This window comes from Leptonotus elevatus, chromosome 16 (genome assembly GCF_054856555.1).
Source record: "Leptonotus elevatus isolate MCC_2025b chromosome 16, RoL_Lele_1.0, whole genome shotgun sequence".
Taxonomy (NCBI): domain Eukaryota; kingdom Metazoa; phylum Chordata; class Actinopteri; order Syngnathiformes; family Syngnathidae; genus Leptonotus; species Leptonotus elevatus.
Window position 1 is genome coordinate 1,948,392 of NC_141254.1, and position 17,123 is coordinate 1,965,514.

At 40.7% G+C, this 17,123-nt stretch overlaps 1 protein-coding gene across 5 annotated transcripts in view; it reads right to left on the reverse strand.

The window, feature by feature from the left end:
- Positions 1-16,835, reverse strand: part of wscd1b (WSC domain sialate O sulfotransferase 1b) — a 67,685-nt gene extending 50,850 nt beyond the window's left edge. Inside the window, exons 1-3 of one of the 5 annotated variants that reach the window (XM_086098184.1) lie at positions 16,261-16,467; positions 13,374-13,535; positions 12,895-13,287 (exon numbers count right to left, since the gene is read on the reverse strand). In XM_086098184.1, the coding sequence (XP_085954310.1) occupies positions 12,895-13,285 (391 nt within the window). In that variant the 5' untranslated portion in view covers positions 13,286-13,287; positions 13,374-13,535; positions 16,261-16,467. Of the gene's footprint in view, positions 1-709; positions 5,267-12,894; positions 13,536-16,260; positions 16,468-16,515 lie in introns of those variants that run through there. The other 4 variants (XM_086098187.1, XM_086098183.1, XM_086098181.1 and 1 more) reach the window with 4 other exon arrangements.
- Between the last annotated feature and the right edge of the window lie 288 nt (positions 16,836-17,123).

The following is a 17,123-nucleotide window of genomic DNA, read 5'->3' on the forward strand; positions in this document are numbered from 1 at the left end:
TCACAGACATGGCATCCAGCCCCGGAAGAAGTGTGAGACGAGGCAGTTTTCTCAGAGCGCCAAATAAAAAAATACATAAATAAACAAGTTGTCGACCATTAATTGTTCATGATTTTGATCGTCGACGTCATTGTGAATAGTCGACTAATCTTGGCAACCCATTTGCATATACGGTCACTCAAAGCCGCGGACCGCGGTGGCAGATGTGGTTGTACATCCTGGTGTTGTACCAATGTAGTTGCTCCCCCAAATATTTGTATCTCTCACCGTGGCAACATGCACTTATTGCATGACATTGTGTGAAAGCCCTGCCCGCTGGCTGGGTTTACTTGTGCTGTTTCCGGCTGATCTGTGATGTTGCGTAGTGTAAAACCTATATATATATATATGTTTCTTTATGTCAATATTCGTATACCTCTGAATAGTTTAGTTGCCTTGTATCCCTTAAAAATAAAATAAAATGTTTTTTTAAGCCCCAGCCCCACCACCTACCCCAACCTCCCGATCATCTGACAATGATGTCATGGGTCCCCATCACAACATCCTTAAATGATTTGTATGATGACTAGTTTACAAACTGAGTCAGAAACTAACCTCAGGTTTTACATTTGATGCTCATTTGATAATAAATGTACATGTTTGTTTTATGCACAGTATATTCCGTATCATGTAATTATTACCCAACATATTACATTAAACAACACCTTACCTTTCACTGTATTGATGTATTTCACGTCCAATTTGTCTGTTTTGTCAGTCCTTGAAGTAATGTGACAAATGGCATCCTGAAGGGGGCTGACCCTTGGTGACATTTCAAACTTAAGAGAGAGAAAAAGAGTTTGCATTCTGTTCAGTCAGAATTCACACTACTAAATATTAGTGTTTCATAAACAGTGCTAATGTATAATATTATCTCTGCGCCTCTCACCTTCACAAAGCAATTAGTTAGTTGAAAGATTTCGTATTTTTCATAAACTCCATTAGAATTATATTTGGTCTTAATGTGAAAATACAGAATATCTAATTCCTCAATTAGCTCCTCTAATAATTTGAACAATAGCTATAGAAAGATGTTATCTGGACGTGTGACTAAATTTTAATCTTTGAATACTAGTTGTGTGTTTTAGTTTTTTTAAAGAAAAAATTCTCAGTTAGTTCCTCTAATTTAAATAGTTATAGATAGTTAACCTGTTATCTGTTAAAAACAAATGATTTCTATTGAGTGCACTCTCTAAAATAATTACAGCAATCTACTGGTATATTGTGAAAATGTCTAACATGAGGCTGTAATCGTCCTTAATAACATACATTAGCAAGTGAAAGCATGCTACTATATGTTTGTGTTAGTGTATGTTTAACTGTGCCTGCGCCTAATAGTGTGGTGCGCCTTATGTGTGTGTTAAATAAAGAAATAGCACCAGTAACTGCCTTATGGTCATGAATATACAGTAATTGTTCATTCATAATAAACTGCTTACCTTGTGTTTCGCTTGAGCTTCTTTTGCTACCATTGTTAACTCTTGCTGGCCTCTTCTGATGATTACTCTTGTGGAAATTCGGATAACTACCTGTTATACTCTTTTGATGTGAAAATCCCCTCCTTGTGGGGACCAGGAAGTGGGCAGGCATATGCAAATTGTGTGTGTGAAGCAGTGAGTGTAATGCCACCAAAAACAATGTGGGGGCGCTACTAAGCACAATTAACACACACACAAAATGATGAAAAAAATCACGCGTTATGAGCCAATGCTAAAAAATTCATAGGCTGTGTTCACGCTGCAGCTCAATTCCGATTTTTTTAAAAGTAATTGGCCTAAAATTGAACCTTGGGGAACCCCACATTTAATAAATTCCATGGGTTCCAGAGGAACATGTATCCATACTTACAAAGAATCGATCTGTGAGATGTAAATAAAGCCAGTTAAAAGCAGTACCAGAGATGCCCACCAGGCTTCTAAGTCTGTTTAATAAAATGTGGTGATCTACCGTATCAAAAGCAGCACTTAAATCTAGTAGCACCAAGACTGTAAGCATTTTCAGGTCTCCATCATCCCTGATAACATTTGAAATCTTTAAAAGGGCAGTCTCGGTACTATGGTTCATCCTAAAACCAGACTGATATTTCTCTAAAATATTATTTGTATCTAAAAAAATAATATAATTGGATAAAAAAAACGGATTAAAAAAAAATCTTACTTAAAAACAGTGTGTTGGATACAGGTTAGTAATAATTGAAAACTGCTGGGGTCCAAATTGCTCTTCTTCAGAAGGGGCTTCACCGCCACCGTTTTAAAGGCGGCAGGAAAGACACACGTCTCAATTGACTATATTTAAAATTTGTTCCTCAAAAAATCCATAAAATGTCTTTAAAAGTGATGTGGGAATTGGATCTAAAAGGCAGGTTGCTGGGTTGACCTGGGAGAAAACTTGACCAAGTGTCCTTGCATCAACCAGGGCAAAACTTTCCAGTGTTTCTTCAAGTAAAAGTGATTGTCCAGGTTTATTAAAACTTGTATTTTGATGAGCTAAAAGACCGGACCTAATGCCATCAATTTTACTTCTGAAGTGGTCTACAAAGTCTTTACAGAGAGCGTTTGTTTGAGTCTGTGTTGGCTTTTTAAAATCAGGATTGGTTAAAAGATCGAAGGTGGCGAAAATATATATATATTTTTTTAATTAACTGTGATTAGATTTGAGAAATATGATGTTCTTGCCTGTTTAACTGTTTTATTGTAGGATTTGAGTTGTTTGCGTAATATTTCATAGTGAACTGAAAGTTTAGTTTTTTCCCACCTTCTTTCAGAAATCCTGTATTTTCTTTTTGATTTTTTATCTCATTATTTCTCCACGGGGGAATAGTCTTTAAGTTTATAGTTTTGGTTAAAAGTGGAGCTACTTCATCCAGAGTTGTTTTTAAATTCCTATTAAGATTATCATCAATAAAATCACATGAACCAGGTAAAATGTCAGCAGGGATTCTCTTAAAAATCTCAATAAAATTTGCAGCCACCTCAGAAGTTAGGTAGCGTTTCCTCACTGTTCTCACCGGGGCCTCCTGATGATTAAAAAATTATATTATATTATATCAAGTATTCCTGATTTTGGTCACTGTATGACCCATTCCTTTACTTGGATACCAGTTCGGCCATCTATAAGGGTGTGTGGCCAACGGAGGCACTCAAGTAGAGGTAATCAGTTGACCTAATTTCTTCATTTGTACTGTTTCAGCGGGTCATGTCCTACAACCATCACTGGACTTTGCTTTGGTGGCACACATTTAGCTGTCATTGCTCATCTCGGCTTGTCGGCCAAGACCTCATGCCTGGACCATACAACTCCTTGGGGTCAGCATCCTGACCATCTGCCTGGAAGACTTCCAAGATACCTGTTACCTTTATTTTCCTACTGTTTGTCCCTGCACTTGGATGCTCTTATCTTTTGCTTCCACTACAGCTTGATGGACCGCCATGTGACAGATCCAAAGGAGAAATTCAAGATTAATTAGTTTTTCTCCATCAGGCAATGTATATCTTGTGTGGTAAATGTTTTTTTTTCTTTAAAGGGGCATGATTTAAGTTTGAGTTTTTTCAGATTTGTTGACCCCTCTGGCAAAAGGTTAAATGGAAGCCAGCGATCTGCACGCGCCCAGAGTGCCGAGATGTAAGTCCGTGTGCGGTAGTTTTATTGTGCATTGCTCGTCATAAATAGACCCTATCGCATTTTCCGTGGTCGGTGGACGCAGGGGAGATTTTTCTCTCCAGGGTCGCCTTCGGAGACAACTTCCGTTGCATGTCGCCAAAGTACCGGCCCGATGATCAAACAAAAAGAGCCACCAGGAGGCCGAGGGTCGCACTGCAGTCTTGGTTTATTATTATTTTGACACACTTTTATATCCTCTGTCGCGCACACTTGTCTTTTTCCACGCTCACGTCCACAAACTCCCAATACTTCCGCCTTCCTAATGCTACATCGGAGAGAGCGTGCACGTGCCTGATGTCACGCTTTTGCAGAAACCTTAAGTTTCGTACACAACACCCTTATCATTATTTCACTCTACAGGAAAATAGGGGCAAGAACCATTGTGCCACAATAATGCTTCCTGTCCATTATACATTTAAAACGTGTGGGTGAAAAATATGGTTATTTTGACACTCAAACTTATATCATGCCCCTTTAAAGTGAGTAGTACAAATGTCTCTATTTATCCATTTTATACACTGAGTAACTCACTGCTATTGCTTCAGGGCTTTGACAAAGATGTATTTTTATTCCATGTATTTGTCCTATCGAGCCAATTTTTGCCACGTCTTTTAGACACGTATTACAAACATCTTTGGAAGAAGAGAAATTACAAAATAACTAACCTTGGGAACCATGGAGTTGATGGTGTTTGAAAACCAATTCAATTCAGTTTATTTGTTATAGTGCAGAGTCATAGCATAATATGTCTCAAGTCTTCTTTGCAGTGGAGCAAGGGTTGCAGCACCCCAGACGAATCAAGAGTCTTCATACCTGCCTGCAGCTATGAGTAACAGGGACGGTTGAACCAAGCGCACAGCGGAGAGCAAACCAGTTAGGTGGAGGGAGGAGTACAACAGGTGATGCTGTCGTGTTGTAACTCTGAAATTCAGATTTTGTTTCCTTTTTTTGCAAGTAATCAAAAATATACCACTACTATTCTTCTTATATGTTTTTCTTTTGAATTCCAGGACTGTGCTCCTCACACACTGTCATGACAATGAGAGCAACCACTTTGGCAACAGAGACTCTTCAATGAAAAAAAAAACCTGTAACACCAGCAGCTGCTGCATTCAAGAATTACAGATATACTGGTGAAGGAAGCATCCTGCAATCTTGCATCTTGATGCATGAACCTAGGTTAGAGTGCTACCCCACCAACCCACCCAGCAGGTGCTTTAATCAAAATGAAGAAGCAAAGGCATTTGCAGCTGGGCTTAATGGAGGGAAGCGGCCCAAACTCTCGGACTGAATAAAAATGAGTGTGCTTGGGTCTGACACTGGGCTGCCTTCTTAAACGCTAAGACAGATGGCAGAGCTGGATATGACTCTTCCCCGGCAGGATTGGATAAAGAAGACTAATGACATGACCAAGGAGAAGGGCACGCACCAACCGACACTCCCTTCTTTGCTGTTGACCGTGTTTCTAATATTTAAGGGTTGGCAGGGTTCTGACTTTAAAGTGAAAATTCTAACTTTATCCTCAGAATTCTGACTTTAAAGTGAGAATTCTGACTTTAATCTCAAAATTCTGACTTTAATCTCAGAATTCTCACTTTATCACTTTAAACTCTGAATTCTGACTTTAAAGTGAAAATTCTCACTTTAATATCAAGAATTCTGACGCGAATGTCTGACTTTAAAGTGAAAATTCTCATTTTAATCTCAAGAATTCTGACACTTATCTCAGAATTCTGACTTTAAAGTGAGAATTCTGACTTTGTGACGTAGAGCTATGAATTGTGGGGGGAAGTCAGAATTCTGATATTAATGTCAGAATTGTCACTTTAATGTCAGAATTCTGAGAATAAAGTCAGAATTCTCACTTTAGAGTCAGAATTCTGAGAATAAAGTCAGAATTACTTTAACGTCAGAATTCTGAGAATAAAGTCATGCCAACCCTTTTTTTCCCCACTTCACTGGCCCTAATCCTCTTCCGTAAAAACTCAAATTATCGAGCAAGTAAATCTCATTTGTGACTGCCAACAAAGCTAATAATTTTTTCTGTAAAAGAAAAATAGAATATTTGCAAACATAAATACAAAAAGGCCCTTCTTCAAATACATGACAGCATATGCAGTATGTGAATAGTGAAACATTGCCTCAATAAAGTGAATATTGGCATTTGGCCAGACAAACAACAGCCTCATGATTTGGCCTGTAACAAATACAAGCTAATGCCTCTACATATGCACTGTACACAATTCCAGAGAGTAACACAAAGTGGACCCTCAGGTACAGTATGTGACATTCTGATTCTGATTACCGGTACTATGAGCCTGTCGTTGCGTGCATGAAATGCCAATGCACTTATTTTTATGCATGTGCATATAAACATAAAACACGGTCTTGCAGATTGTTAGTTGAAGAATGACGGCTTTAGTCATCTAGCAATACCTTCTTGACACATTCTAATGGCAAAGAATCACACCTCCAGTATCATTATTGAAATGTATTTATCATCTTTTCATCCCTGGTTTCTGATTATTATTATTTTTTAATCAAATAGGATACATTGTATTTGGGTGTCATGTCATGTGAGTATTACTTGGCTGAAAGCTTTATCCTCGCTGCATTTTCCTTGTTGCATTGACGTTGCTAGGTAACCAGCAGAGACTTCACAAAGTTCCTGATCCCAGTATGAGTGCCAGCCCAACTATCCTCTTAATACTAGTCTTTAAACTACAGATGCACTCAATAGCCTTCTTTAATTGCTTTCTTCTTCTTGGTCATAATAATAACTTAGATTTATATAGTGCCTTACAATGAACCCAATGATGTGGTCTTCTTCAAGTATTTTACCAAGAGTGCGGCATTGTAAAAAAGAAAATAAACACAATAATGATCTGTCAATTTTATGAAAAAAGAAGCTGGGGGAAAAAAATCAATGTAGGTATTTTTACAGAATCCAGCACCGACCAGACATTACCTACTACCCACCGGGTTACCAACCAGAGTCTTTCACCAACCCTAGAAACATCTAAATTCCAACAATTGATTTTATATCAATTTATTTTTCTTTTCTTTTTTTTCCCCGAGAGAGCTCAGTATTGCTCATTTGGTAATTTTACCGATTTGACATGCCATCATCATTGCTCTCTCTTTTTTTTTTATTCTTTTTTTTTTTATTATATATATATTTTTTTGTATGTGGGTGAGTAAGTGCATGTGCATGTGTGTGTGTGCATGTGTGCGTGTGAGTGTGTACTCATTAGTTCACCTAAAACCTATTAAAAATCCCATACCGTTCACCTAAACCGAATACTTCAGAATCCAGCTAGAGTCGTGAGGTTGTCAGGAGACCCGAGGAAGGATCAAAGAAAAGAAAGGAAAGTGAAATCCAGCACCGACCAGACATTACCTACTACCCACCGGGTTACCAACCAGAGTCTTTCACCAACCCCAGAAACATCGAAATTCCAACAAATTAGGGAGACCCTAAGAGACCAAAGGAGAGACTGAGGAAAGGAAGGAAGGATAGATGAAGCAGAGATCCACAGACATCAGCCTCCACCGATTCAACGACCAGAGGAAGAAGCAGATTGTGTTTGAATTTCGATAGATGCTGGTGTCGTGGATCTGGCATGCATAAAAACCTCCACCAAAGAGGGGAGCCGTCAAACCCAGCCAGGACAGAGCAAGCACAACCCCCCAGGGCCCCCCAGCGCCAAGGGACAACCCCCGGGCCCCGCAGGGGCCACCGGCCGGAGAGCAAACCCAGGAGCCAAGAGCGCCCCCCACCCCAATACGGCCCGCGCCCCCAACCCAACGCAGCAGGACGGGGCACGGCAGGCCCGCCAGGCACCCCACCGGCCCACAGCCCCCGCTCCCCCCCGCCCCCCCAATTACCCTCGCTAGCCACCACAACCCAGCCCCAGCCGCCCCCAGGCCCCCAAACCCCCAGACGCCCTCCCTACCTGAGAACCAGGAAGTATCGCGATTGGTCCTGCATGTTTGTTGACTCGGAAGTCACATTTACTCTCGAGAGGTTTTGCGAGACTTCCCGTCACATTCATGAATGAACTCGGCTCGTGTGTGGTGTGTTGATTGTGCAGTGTGGCTACACACCACACACGGTACGTTTAAAACTGTTACTCCCGTGATTTTTCTCTTCACATGTGGTGTCTCTTTAGAGTTTGGAAGTCGGCCGACAATTTTAAAATCTTGCCGTGTGAACCAGACTTTAGTGAGCTCTTCTTGCAGAGTTGTGTAAACGAGCCTCGTTGAAGTTAATTGCCTTCAATTCATTAGTTTTTCTACAAGACACATTTGCCTTACTGTGTATGTGCCAGCATATAGAGTAACAACTGTGGTCTGTTCTAAAAATTGCTCACCAGTGATGGGACATTGACTTGATAAAAAGGTTGAGGTCATTTTTTCTGTCACTAGATGGCATAATTGCATTTTTAAGATGTGACAGCTCAGTGCATTTTTCTATTCATATTAAGAGCAATCTAATCTTTACATGAAGTAACTTGTGAAATTGTGCACATTTTTAATTAAAATTGTAAAATACAACTTGACTCCAGTCTCCACAAATCTATGCATTATTATTAAATTTAGTACTGCTAGATTTTGACGTGGACTGCTGCATTGCAACTGGAATTCTCCCAGTACAGGCTTTCCAATTAAGATTCGGTCATTAATCGTGTGCTAAAAAAGATTAGTGGCATTAAAGGAACTTTAAATTACTCAAAATGAATGCACTCATTTTGAAACCCCTACTTTTAACATATTTGTACTTACAAATTAACATTTTTGAATGGTCAAGTCATTAACAAAATATCACTGTACATTAACGTTGTTTTAGTGTTTGTCTATTTACCGTACACTTTTTTTCTGTTATCATGTTACAGCATTTTATTGTAAATTTCAAAGCCACTTTGCATTGTACGGTAAGTGGTAAACACGTCTGAACAGGTCCAGGTTTGGATATCGGCTCAGCTTGTTTACATGTTTGCCTTGTGGCTTTTCTCTAGGTCAACCGAAAAAGAAAAAAAAAAGTATTTTAATGAGATTCCTGAGCTGGGATGGGGTCTAGACCCTAATAGGACAAGTGCTATAAAATAGAATTTAGAATTTTTTAAGTAGTCCCTGCCAATGACAAAAAAATATATCTTGTTTAAAGTTTAATCTTTGTTTATAAGTGGCAACAATATAAGATTGTCTTACTTTTTATCCCATAGGCAATTTCCCCTCAAAACTACAATGGATCTATGGACTGTGTTAGAGTTACAGTTGTTTTATAAGAACCGTTGCCAGATGGCAGTTATTAAAACTGATCTCTTTCCAGCCCTCAACATTTTTCATCTGTATTACGCCTCAGTGACTAGGTAAATCGTGTATTCTCTTGAAAAAAAAAATGGTTTCATAGCTCTTGTGGGATGCTATTTAAGAACAAGACAGGAGAGCAAATGTTCCACTGGAGGTAATTCCATTGTATTCGTCATCTCAGCTAAAATAATCAAAGCACTGACATGCAAGGAAATTGCATTGCGCCGACTTGTGAGGGCTAAATCGAAATTATGTTTATTTTCAGATTCACTGTGAGAACTCCAACCTAAAACATCTAAAGCCTCTGCATCTGAAATGTGTTCTTCTAAACGTTCTAAATGTTCTCAGGTCATGATTATCTGCTCATGAATGAACAATAAAGTCTGCTGTGAAGGTGTTGCATGAGTATTACCGCTGCCTCAGGTGTTACGTGAGTATTACTGCTGCCTCAAGCCATCTTCACCCTCAGATACATTTCGACAAGAACATACAAGAAATGTGTAGGATTGCTCCTTCATATATTATTAAGCAGGAAAATGACTGTCATGCTCTAGACAGTAACCCAATGATATTGAAATGTCATGTATCTCTTTCATTACATGTTTTCCATTGTAAACCAGTATCACATTTGACAAAACAAGAGAGTTGTACTTTCAGTTAAAACCCTCTAAATACAAACCTGTCCCCGACAGGATAATACACATGTTAATCACTGTAATTCCTGAACCGTAATTCTTCTGAAAGCAGAGAAGCTGAGCTTTACGTCAATACCAGATACATTACGGTAGCTGGCAGATTGTCACGTGTGGAGGAGGGGAAAGTCGTGCGTCATAGAGGGGAGTGACTTCAAATCACCGTAACCGTTTGTGCTAGCAACGTAATTCCAATGGCTTTTGAAAACGGAGAAGCGGAGCTTTGCACCGATACCACATACATTACGGTAGATAGCAGATTTTCATGTGTGGAGGAGGGGGAAGCAGTGTGTCATAGAGGAGAGTGCAGGAGACAATAGATGAAGCATGTTTTTCAAATCACCGGAACCCCGGAACCATTTGCGCTCGCAACGTAGCCGAAAGCGGAGTAGCGGAGCTTTACGTCGAGAGAGAAAAAAACAATAAAAACAATAAAACAGGCGGACTGCTATGATAATAGTGATTCATTAATACAGGGAGTCCTCGAGTTACGAGTTACGCTGGCGATGTAACCCAAATTTCGACTTAAGTCCGATTTCACCGTTAAAGTCGATATTTACATCAAAATACTTTCTACAGTAATTTTAAAAAACATATTTGTGCGACCCGAAAGAGCCTGAACCAATATTTCTGTGTTAATGTAATGCTAACGAGAGAACAGTTAAGAATGCATTTTTCAACGTAGGTTGTACGTCAAGCTGAACGTGTCTGTAGGCAGTGTAATTTAACTGAAAATTATGCTACAGTGCTCGGATAACTAGCACCACACGTTATGGCTCATTGTATGTGTTCAAACACCGCGCTTAAATTAGGAGCTAGGATATTAATTTGTTAATTATTTAGTGTCAACCTTGTGAACCCAATAACGACACTATCGCTTGTGGTTATTTAGTAGCCACAGCTAACTGGTTTCATTGACTTTGTTGTTAGCTTCGAAAGCTACGTTATTTTACCGCCTTAGATTTCATGTATTGTGTGTAATTTCATTGCATTTTGGGGAGGGGGGGGGGGGGGGTTAGATATAGCAGACCTTCAAAGTGGGAATCATTCTGCACTGGAGCATGACGCAACAGTAGTCATTTTCATCGGGAGCCGGACGGTACATGATTTTATTTATTTATTTTATTTATTCATTTATACTTACATGCTATTTTTCCCTCCGATTTTTTTCATTGGTAGTTTTTCATGGCCGATCTAGAATTAGACTACTTTTTGTCACCAAATTGCCCATGCGCTGATCGGCGCGGCAGGTGCACTTTTTATGACCAGGGAAAAAGGTGCTGGACGCCAGCACGAAAATTGAGATGCGCCCGCTAAGGCCGAGCGCAGTCTGCTTTCTGTTTGCCAGATGCGCTGGAGGTGCAGCAGCTGTGTTCGCTGGAAAGCCCAGAAAGGCGTACCCATCTCCTAACAGTTTTGTGTTGCCTTAACACAAAAATTTAGATGTGCCCGTTTTTACGCAGAGCACAAGTGCGCCAATTACGAAAAACCTATATGTCAGTTTTCAGGAATAAATGCTTTTTTTGGGGTTTGTTTCTTTGTGTTTACAGCTGCTGTCAAAAAAGTGGGATGGAAGGCCACAGAACAAGAAATATATAATGCCATGGCTGACCATCTGAAACGTGCCCCTGCACGGTGTCATGATTGGGGTCAGCTGTTTCTGTTTTCCCTTGCAGTTGCTGGGGAAACAGCTGGAGGGCGGATCCCGCCAAACACACCTGCTGCCCATTAGCTCATCAGGCCAAGATAAAAGCCTGACAGAAACAGCTGACCCCAATCATGACAGTACCCCCCCCCCCACTAACGAACGCCCCCAGGCGGACCACCTGGCAGGGAAGGGTGCGACGAATGGAAGTCACGGACTCAACCTGCCACCCACACTCAAGGTGCACCCAGTCTTCCACACGTCCTTGCTCAAGTCTGTCTCTGCCAGCCCATTGTGCCCGCCGGCCGCGCCCCCGCCGCCTCCCCGGGTCGTCAGCGGGCAGCCTGTCTACACGGTTAGGGCCATACTGGACTCTCGAAAGCGCGGCAGGGGGATGCAGTATCTGGTCGACTGGGAGGGGTACGGTCCCGAGGACCGCCAGTGGATCCCCCGCTCCTGGATTCTGGACCAGTCACTTGTCCGTGACTTCTATTCGTCGCACCCTTCCCTGCCAGGTGGTCCGCCTGGGGGCGTTCGTTAGTGGGGGGGGTACTGTCATGATTGGGGTCAGCTGTTTCTGTTTTCCCTTGCAGTTGCTGGGGAAACAGCTGGAGGGCGGATCCCGCCAAACACACCTGCTGCCCATTAGCTCATCAGGCCAAGATAAAAGCCTGAGAGAAGCAGCAAGGAGTGTCGGGTTATTACTCCGTGACGCTACTCTGTATCCCACACTACTCGCTGTTTTAGCCGCCCTCGGGCGTGATCTTGTGTTTCCTTGTTTTTTATTAAAACTAAGTTATCAGCATCACTGCCGTGGCTCTCCTACCTTCCTGCATTTGGGTCCTCCACTCCGTGACCGTAACACACGGTCTGGGGGTGCAGAGGCTACAACAACAGCAAAAACTAAATTGTATTTTTTAGAAGTGTTTTAATGTTTGTATAATGTTCTTAAAAATTATATGTTCATCTTTAGTTTTTATTTAGTATTTTTGCCCATTTTTTGGAAAAGTTATAAAAATTATTTGTTATTTATAGTAATGTTGACAATAAATGTACTTTTTTTTCTCATTCTTGATTAAAAATCCAGTCATGACTTTGTGATTAAATATTTTATTAGATTAATGAAAATTAAAGAAAATGACGTCTTTTCACTTTTCAACCAAATTTAGACGTCTTTTGGACGGGCACCAGTGACGTCTTTTCAACGTCATTTCAACCAATTTTTGTTGGGTGGGGGGGTTTGCCCAACATTTAGTGGGAGGGGTTTCCAAAGAGGTTACCTGTAATTTGTAACAGAAAACAACACTGTGAATAGCGGCTAATTATTTATTTAAATTTAATATATTTTTTTCTTAATTTTAATTTTAAACAGTAATTACAAATATTAGTAAAATCACAAGTCTATTTATGTAAATTAAATATTTGAAAAATTACAGAAATAAATCTAAGATATACAGTAACATTTTGTTATTCTACTTTTTATTTAATTTTTTACAGTGTAGGTGGATTGCTGGGTGACACAGATTGGTTGAGTAGATGATGTACCTTTATGGCTGGGCTTCTTTCGGATAGGATCTGCATTCTCTGGACTCTCTGGTAATATAGCATGAAACCAGTGGTGATGCAGGTGTTGGACTCCCAGGCTTCTGGAGGCCGGCCAGCGCTGCCCCACCTTGGAATCTGCGCCAGTTGCAGACTGCGCTACAGCCCATCTGGAGCGCGTCCTCACACCAAAGCCGGAAGTCCCAAGAGTGGTTGGCGGCGCGGCGAGGGACAGCAAGGGAGGAAGCGCGAGGAGGCTTGGCTGGGCTACTCGAATGTTGGAGCGTTGCATGAGCAGGATGCTGCCCGCCATGAGATAGGCAATGCCCAGGCACACCAGCAGCATCTGAGCCTGCTTCAAGGGGCAGTGCAGTCTGGAGAGCAGCACCGCCATGCCTGCTCCGGTTACAGTCTCATCAAAGAGGAGGGGGTGCCATTTCATAGATTAGGTGCAAGAATGACAGATCTAGTAACCTACTTACAACTTCATCATCTTGGCAGGAGCTGCAGCTTTTGGGAATGTCACAGACATTTTGTCTTGGTCCTTCGTTGGCACAGAGTCCAACAGTGCTGGTGGAACAATGGATGCGTCACAGCAAAGAGGGATTTAATATCCCAGTCTGTGGTCTGACTCCAGGACGGTCCTTGGGGGAGACACACACATGCAGGCACATAATATATGCAGCTGGTGTGTATTTCTGTATTTTTCATAAACAGGCAAATCTAACTCATTATTCTCCCCATATTTGAAACGCTGTTATCGTTACCATATGTGAAATGCGTTGCGTTTCAATGCAGGGCTGGACTGGCCATCTGGCATACAGGCCAGATGCCCGGTGGGCCGGCGTCCGATGCTGTGCTTTTTAGTTATTATTTTCCTCCATTTTACCCCAAGAGACTGGCCCACAATATAGAGGGACTAGTCCATTAATCCATTTTGAATATAGACAGCAAACTGAACCAACATCAGTGGCAGAACAATGTTTTTGACAGGTTTGGTCTGATCGGGCTGGTAAGTCAAAATGCTAGGGCCAATTATTTTTTTTGTGCCAGTCCGGCATTGGCTTCAAGGCTCGAAATAAACTTATAGTAGGTTCAAAATGACTTTTTGGATATATATATATATATATATATATATATATATATATATCAATATAATTGTCATTACTTTCAAGCAATTTTAAAGATTTTTTTTTATATTTATGATGTATATGTCTTTATTTTATTTTATTATCTATCATTGTTTTTTGGGAAATGTATGCATCCTTAGTATTAATGGTATCTGCACTTGGTATCGATATTGGTGAGTACTGAAGATTTGAGTATTGGTATCAGTATCGGTCTAAAAAAAAGTGGTATCGAACATTCCTAGTCACGACCTGTCTTCCTTCACAATAAACATGATGTTAGCAAGTCCACGTCCGTCGCCTCAAACTCATTCGGGGTTTGACATCTTTGACAAGACTAACGTCGATCAAAATAACAGATCTGCCGAAAAACGGCCGCAATGAGGAGCAATTAGTTGGCAATTCTGTTTCACCAAGAACCATTACAGGATATCGCAATTCCAGAAGCACTATGACAGCAATAGCGACACACACCTAGTGTAATTAATAGCGCCAACAATTGTATTTCTCTTAACCGTTTGCTACAACTGTCCTCAAATTACATATGGGTGACATATGTGCCAAAAATTACCATATGTCCAGTATTTATTTTATTATGGGACTGCTGCAGGACAAAGCAGTAGCAGAAACGCTACTGCTTGCAAAGCAAAGCAGGCACAAATTACTATCCTCGAAAAAAAGTATATCATTATTATAGCATATTATTCGAGGATTTACATGAAGTGACCCAGAAGTGACCTGATTTCAACCGGAAGTGACCCAGAAGTGACCTGATTTCAACAGGAACTGACTTGATTTCAACAGGAAGTGACCCAGAAGTGACCTGATTTCAACAGGAAGTGACCCAGAAGTGACCTGATTTCAACAGGAACTAACCTGATTTCAACTACTACTTCTACAAGTACTACAAGCGGCTTTCCACCTTGCACGAGTTAGCAGTCCCATTCAAAATTTCAACAGATATTTTTGTAGTTTTTATTATCCTTCTGATTGCTGTAGTAAATGGCAGTGGTAGAACATACAGTATGGCATCTGTCGGTATGGAGTGAGGCATTTGTGTGGCATAAATATTCACAAAAATAAATCAAAGCACCCCATATAGTCTGGACATAATTTGAATTCCTTGTATGAAATAATATAATAATAATAATACTGATAATAAAATAAAATACAAATTATTTTATACAAAACATTTTTTAAATTAGTGAAAATGGTTACTTTGCCTGGTAAGGAGTTCCTTTTATTATGAAGTAATTCAATTAGTAACTCAGTGACTTTTGTTAGCAAATAATGAGTAACTATAACTTAATTACTTTTTTAAAAGTAATGTTCCCAACGCTGTCTGTTAGTGAGCCGAGTCAGATAGAAGAAAAACATTGGCCTGGAGCTTTAGACACAGTCCAAATTGACATGTGGGTTTGTGTTTGTGTCTTGCAGCATCTTGCAACATCTCCTCTGATGTGTTGTTCATTCCAGTTCTCATGTTTGTTTCAAATTCATAACCTAGCCTGGAGAAATAGTTATTTTATTACAATTTTGAGACTGTATTCTATTGCATGTAACCAAAAACAGAAGGCTGTTTCATCAACCTTTAATATTTGTTTTTAATCTGGATTATCTTTCAGTCCAGATGTTCTATTTACTTGCAGCAGTATCTGATGATGTGTATCTCACCAACCCAATCTCTGCTATCGGAAACTCAGGGAAATTATATCATGTAATAAAAAAGAGCCTGGGAAGCGTATTAAGCATGCGTATGAGCTGAGGTTTATCACAGCAACTGACCTCTTACATTTGGAGATCAATTCGGTAATATCTTCAAACAGTGAAGTAGATGCTGAAAATGCACTGCACGTTTATTCTCAGGTTAGACAAAGTGTTTGGAAAATTATGACTACTTTCAAAAGCCTTTTCTGTCCCACATCCCCAAATATTTTGTGCAGCCTAAAGAGGTTCCCATAAAACAAAATGCCCTTCATCTCAATTCTATTACTGCCTCACTTGTGCACCCACAAAAAAGTAGCAGTGCTCCAGACGACAAAAGCAACAGTTTTCTGCATAAATTAGGTTCAACGTCTGAATACATGAAATTACATGATATTATCGTCGTTCCCTGGTTTGTTCAACAGTGTGCATGTGCATGTCACATATTAAAGTATCCGAGGTCTGCAATTTCCAACAATCTCTCTCCCTAAAAAATCCCCACTATTTACATGGGAGAATGTTTGAATAGAAAGATTACCTTCAGTCGCGTGTATCCACGAACAGCATCGCTCCGGTCACCTCAGCTCGCCAGCGTTCCGAAAACTGCTTTTATATAATTTCCCTCTCTTACTCTCGTTCTCTCTCTCTCGCTTACTCTAGGTCTCTCTCTCTCTCGGTCTCTCTCTCTCTCTGTCTCTCTCTGTCTCTCTTTCGCTCGCTCTCTCTCTCTCTCTCTCTGCTATAATAGAATGTACCGTACCATGTGTGTGTGCTGGCGCGCGCGCACGTGTACCTTGTGGGGAGGGGGAGCCAGTTTCATTTGCATCGATGATGTGCAAGCGTCACGGCGTCTTCACTGTGCAAATGTGTGAGTCGTGTTCAGTAGTCCGCAGGGTGTTCTACACGGTGCCGTATCCGTCGCACCGATCAAAGAGCTTGACACACTACTGACACGGCGAGTTTTCAAGACGGGAAATATAAACCTCAACCACACTTACTGTTCGAAAGACAGTCGGCTTTGTAGAAACACGGAGTGATAAGAAGCAACAAATGAAGAAACAACATGAATCCCAGCTTGGTTTGGTACTATAGGTAAAGCATAACGACTGGACTTAACCATGACTCATAGATGACGCATTAAAAGTCAGTCAACCATGTATGACCCAGTTGACGTCTTTACATTTCAGCACCGCGAACAGCGCCTCTTCTGCACGAACAACAGATCAAATGAAAGAGTGAAGAGCAAACCGCCTGGTCACGTCTGATTGGCCTTCTAGCTATAGTCTTCAAAAACCGATATGGTCTAGACACAAGTGCCTGCTTGGTGTCTTCAACGACGCAACTGTGAGCATCTCCAGTCTTTTCATTTAGTGGGAGGTTTTCACATGTTAACAATGTTAA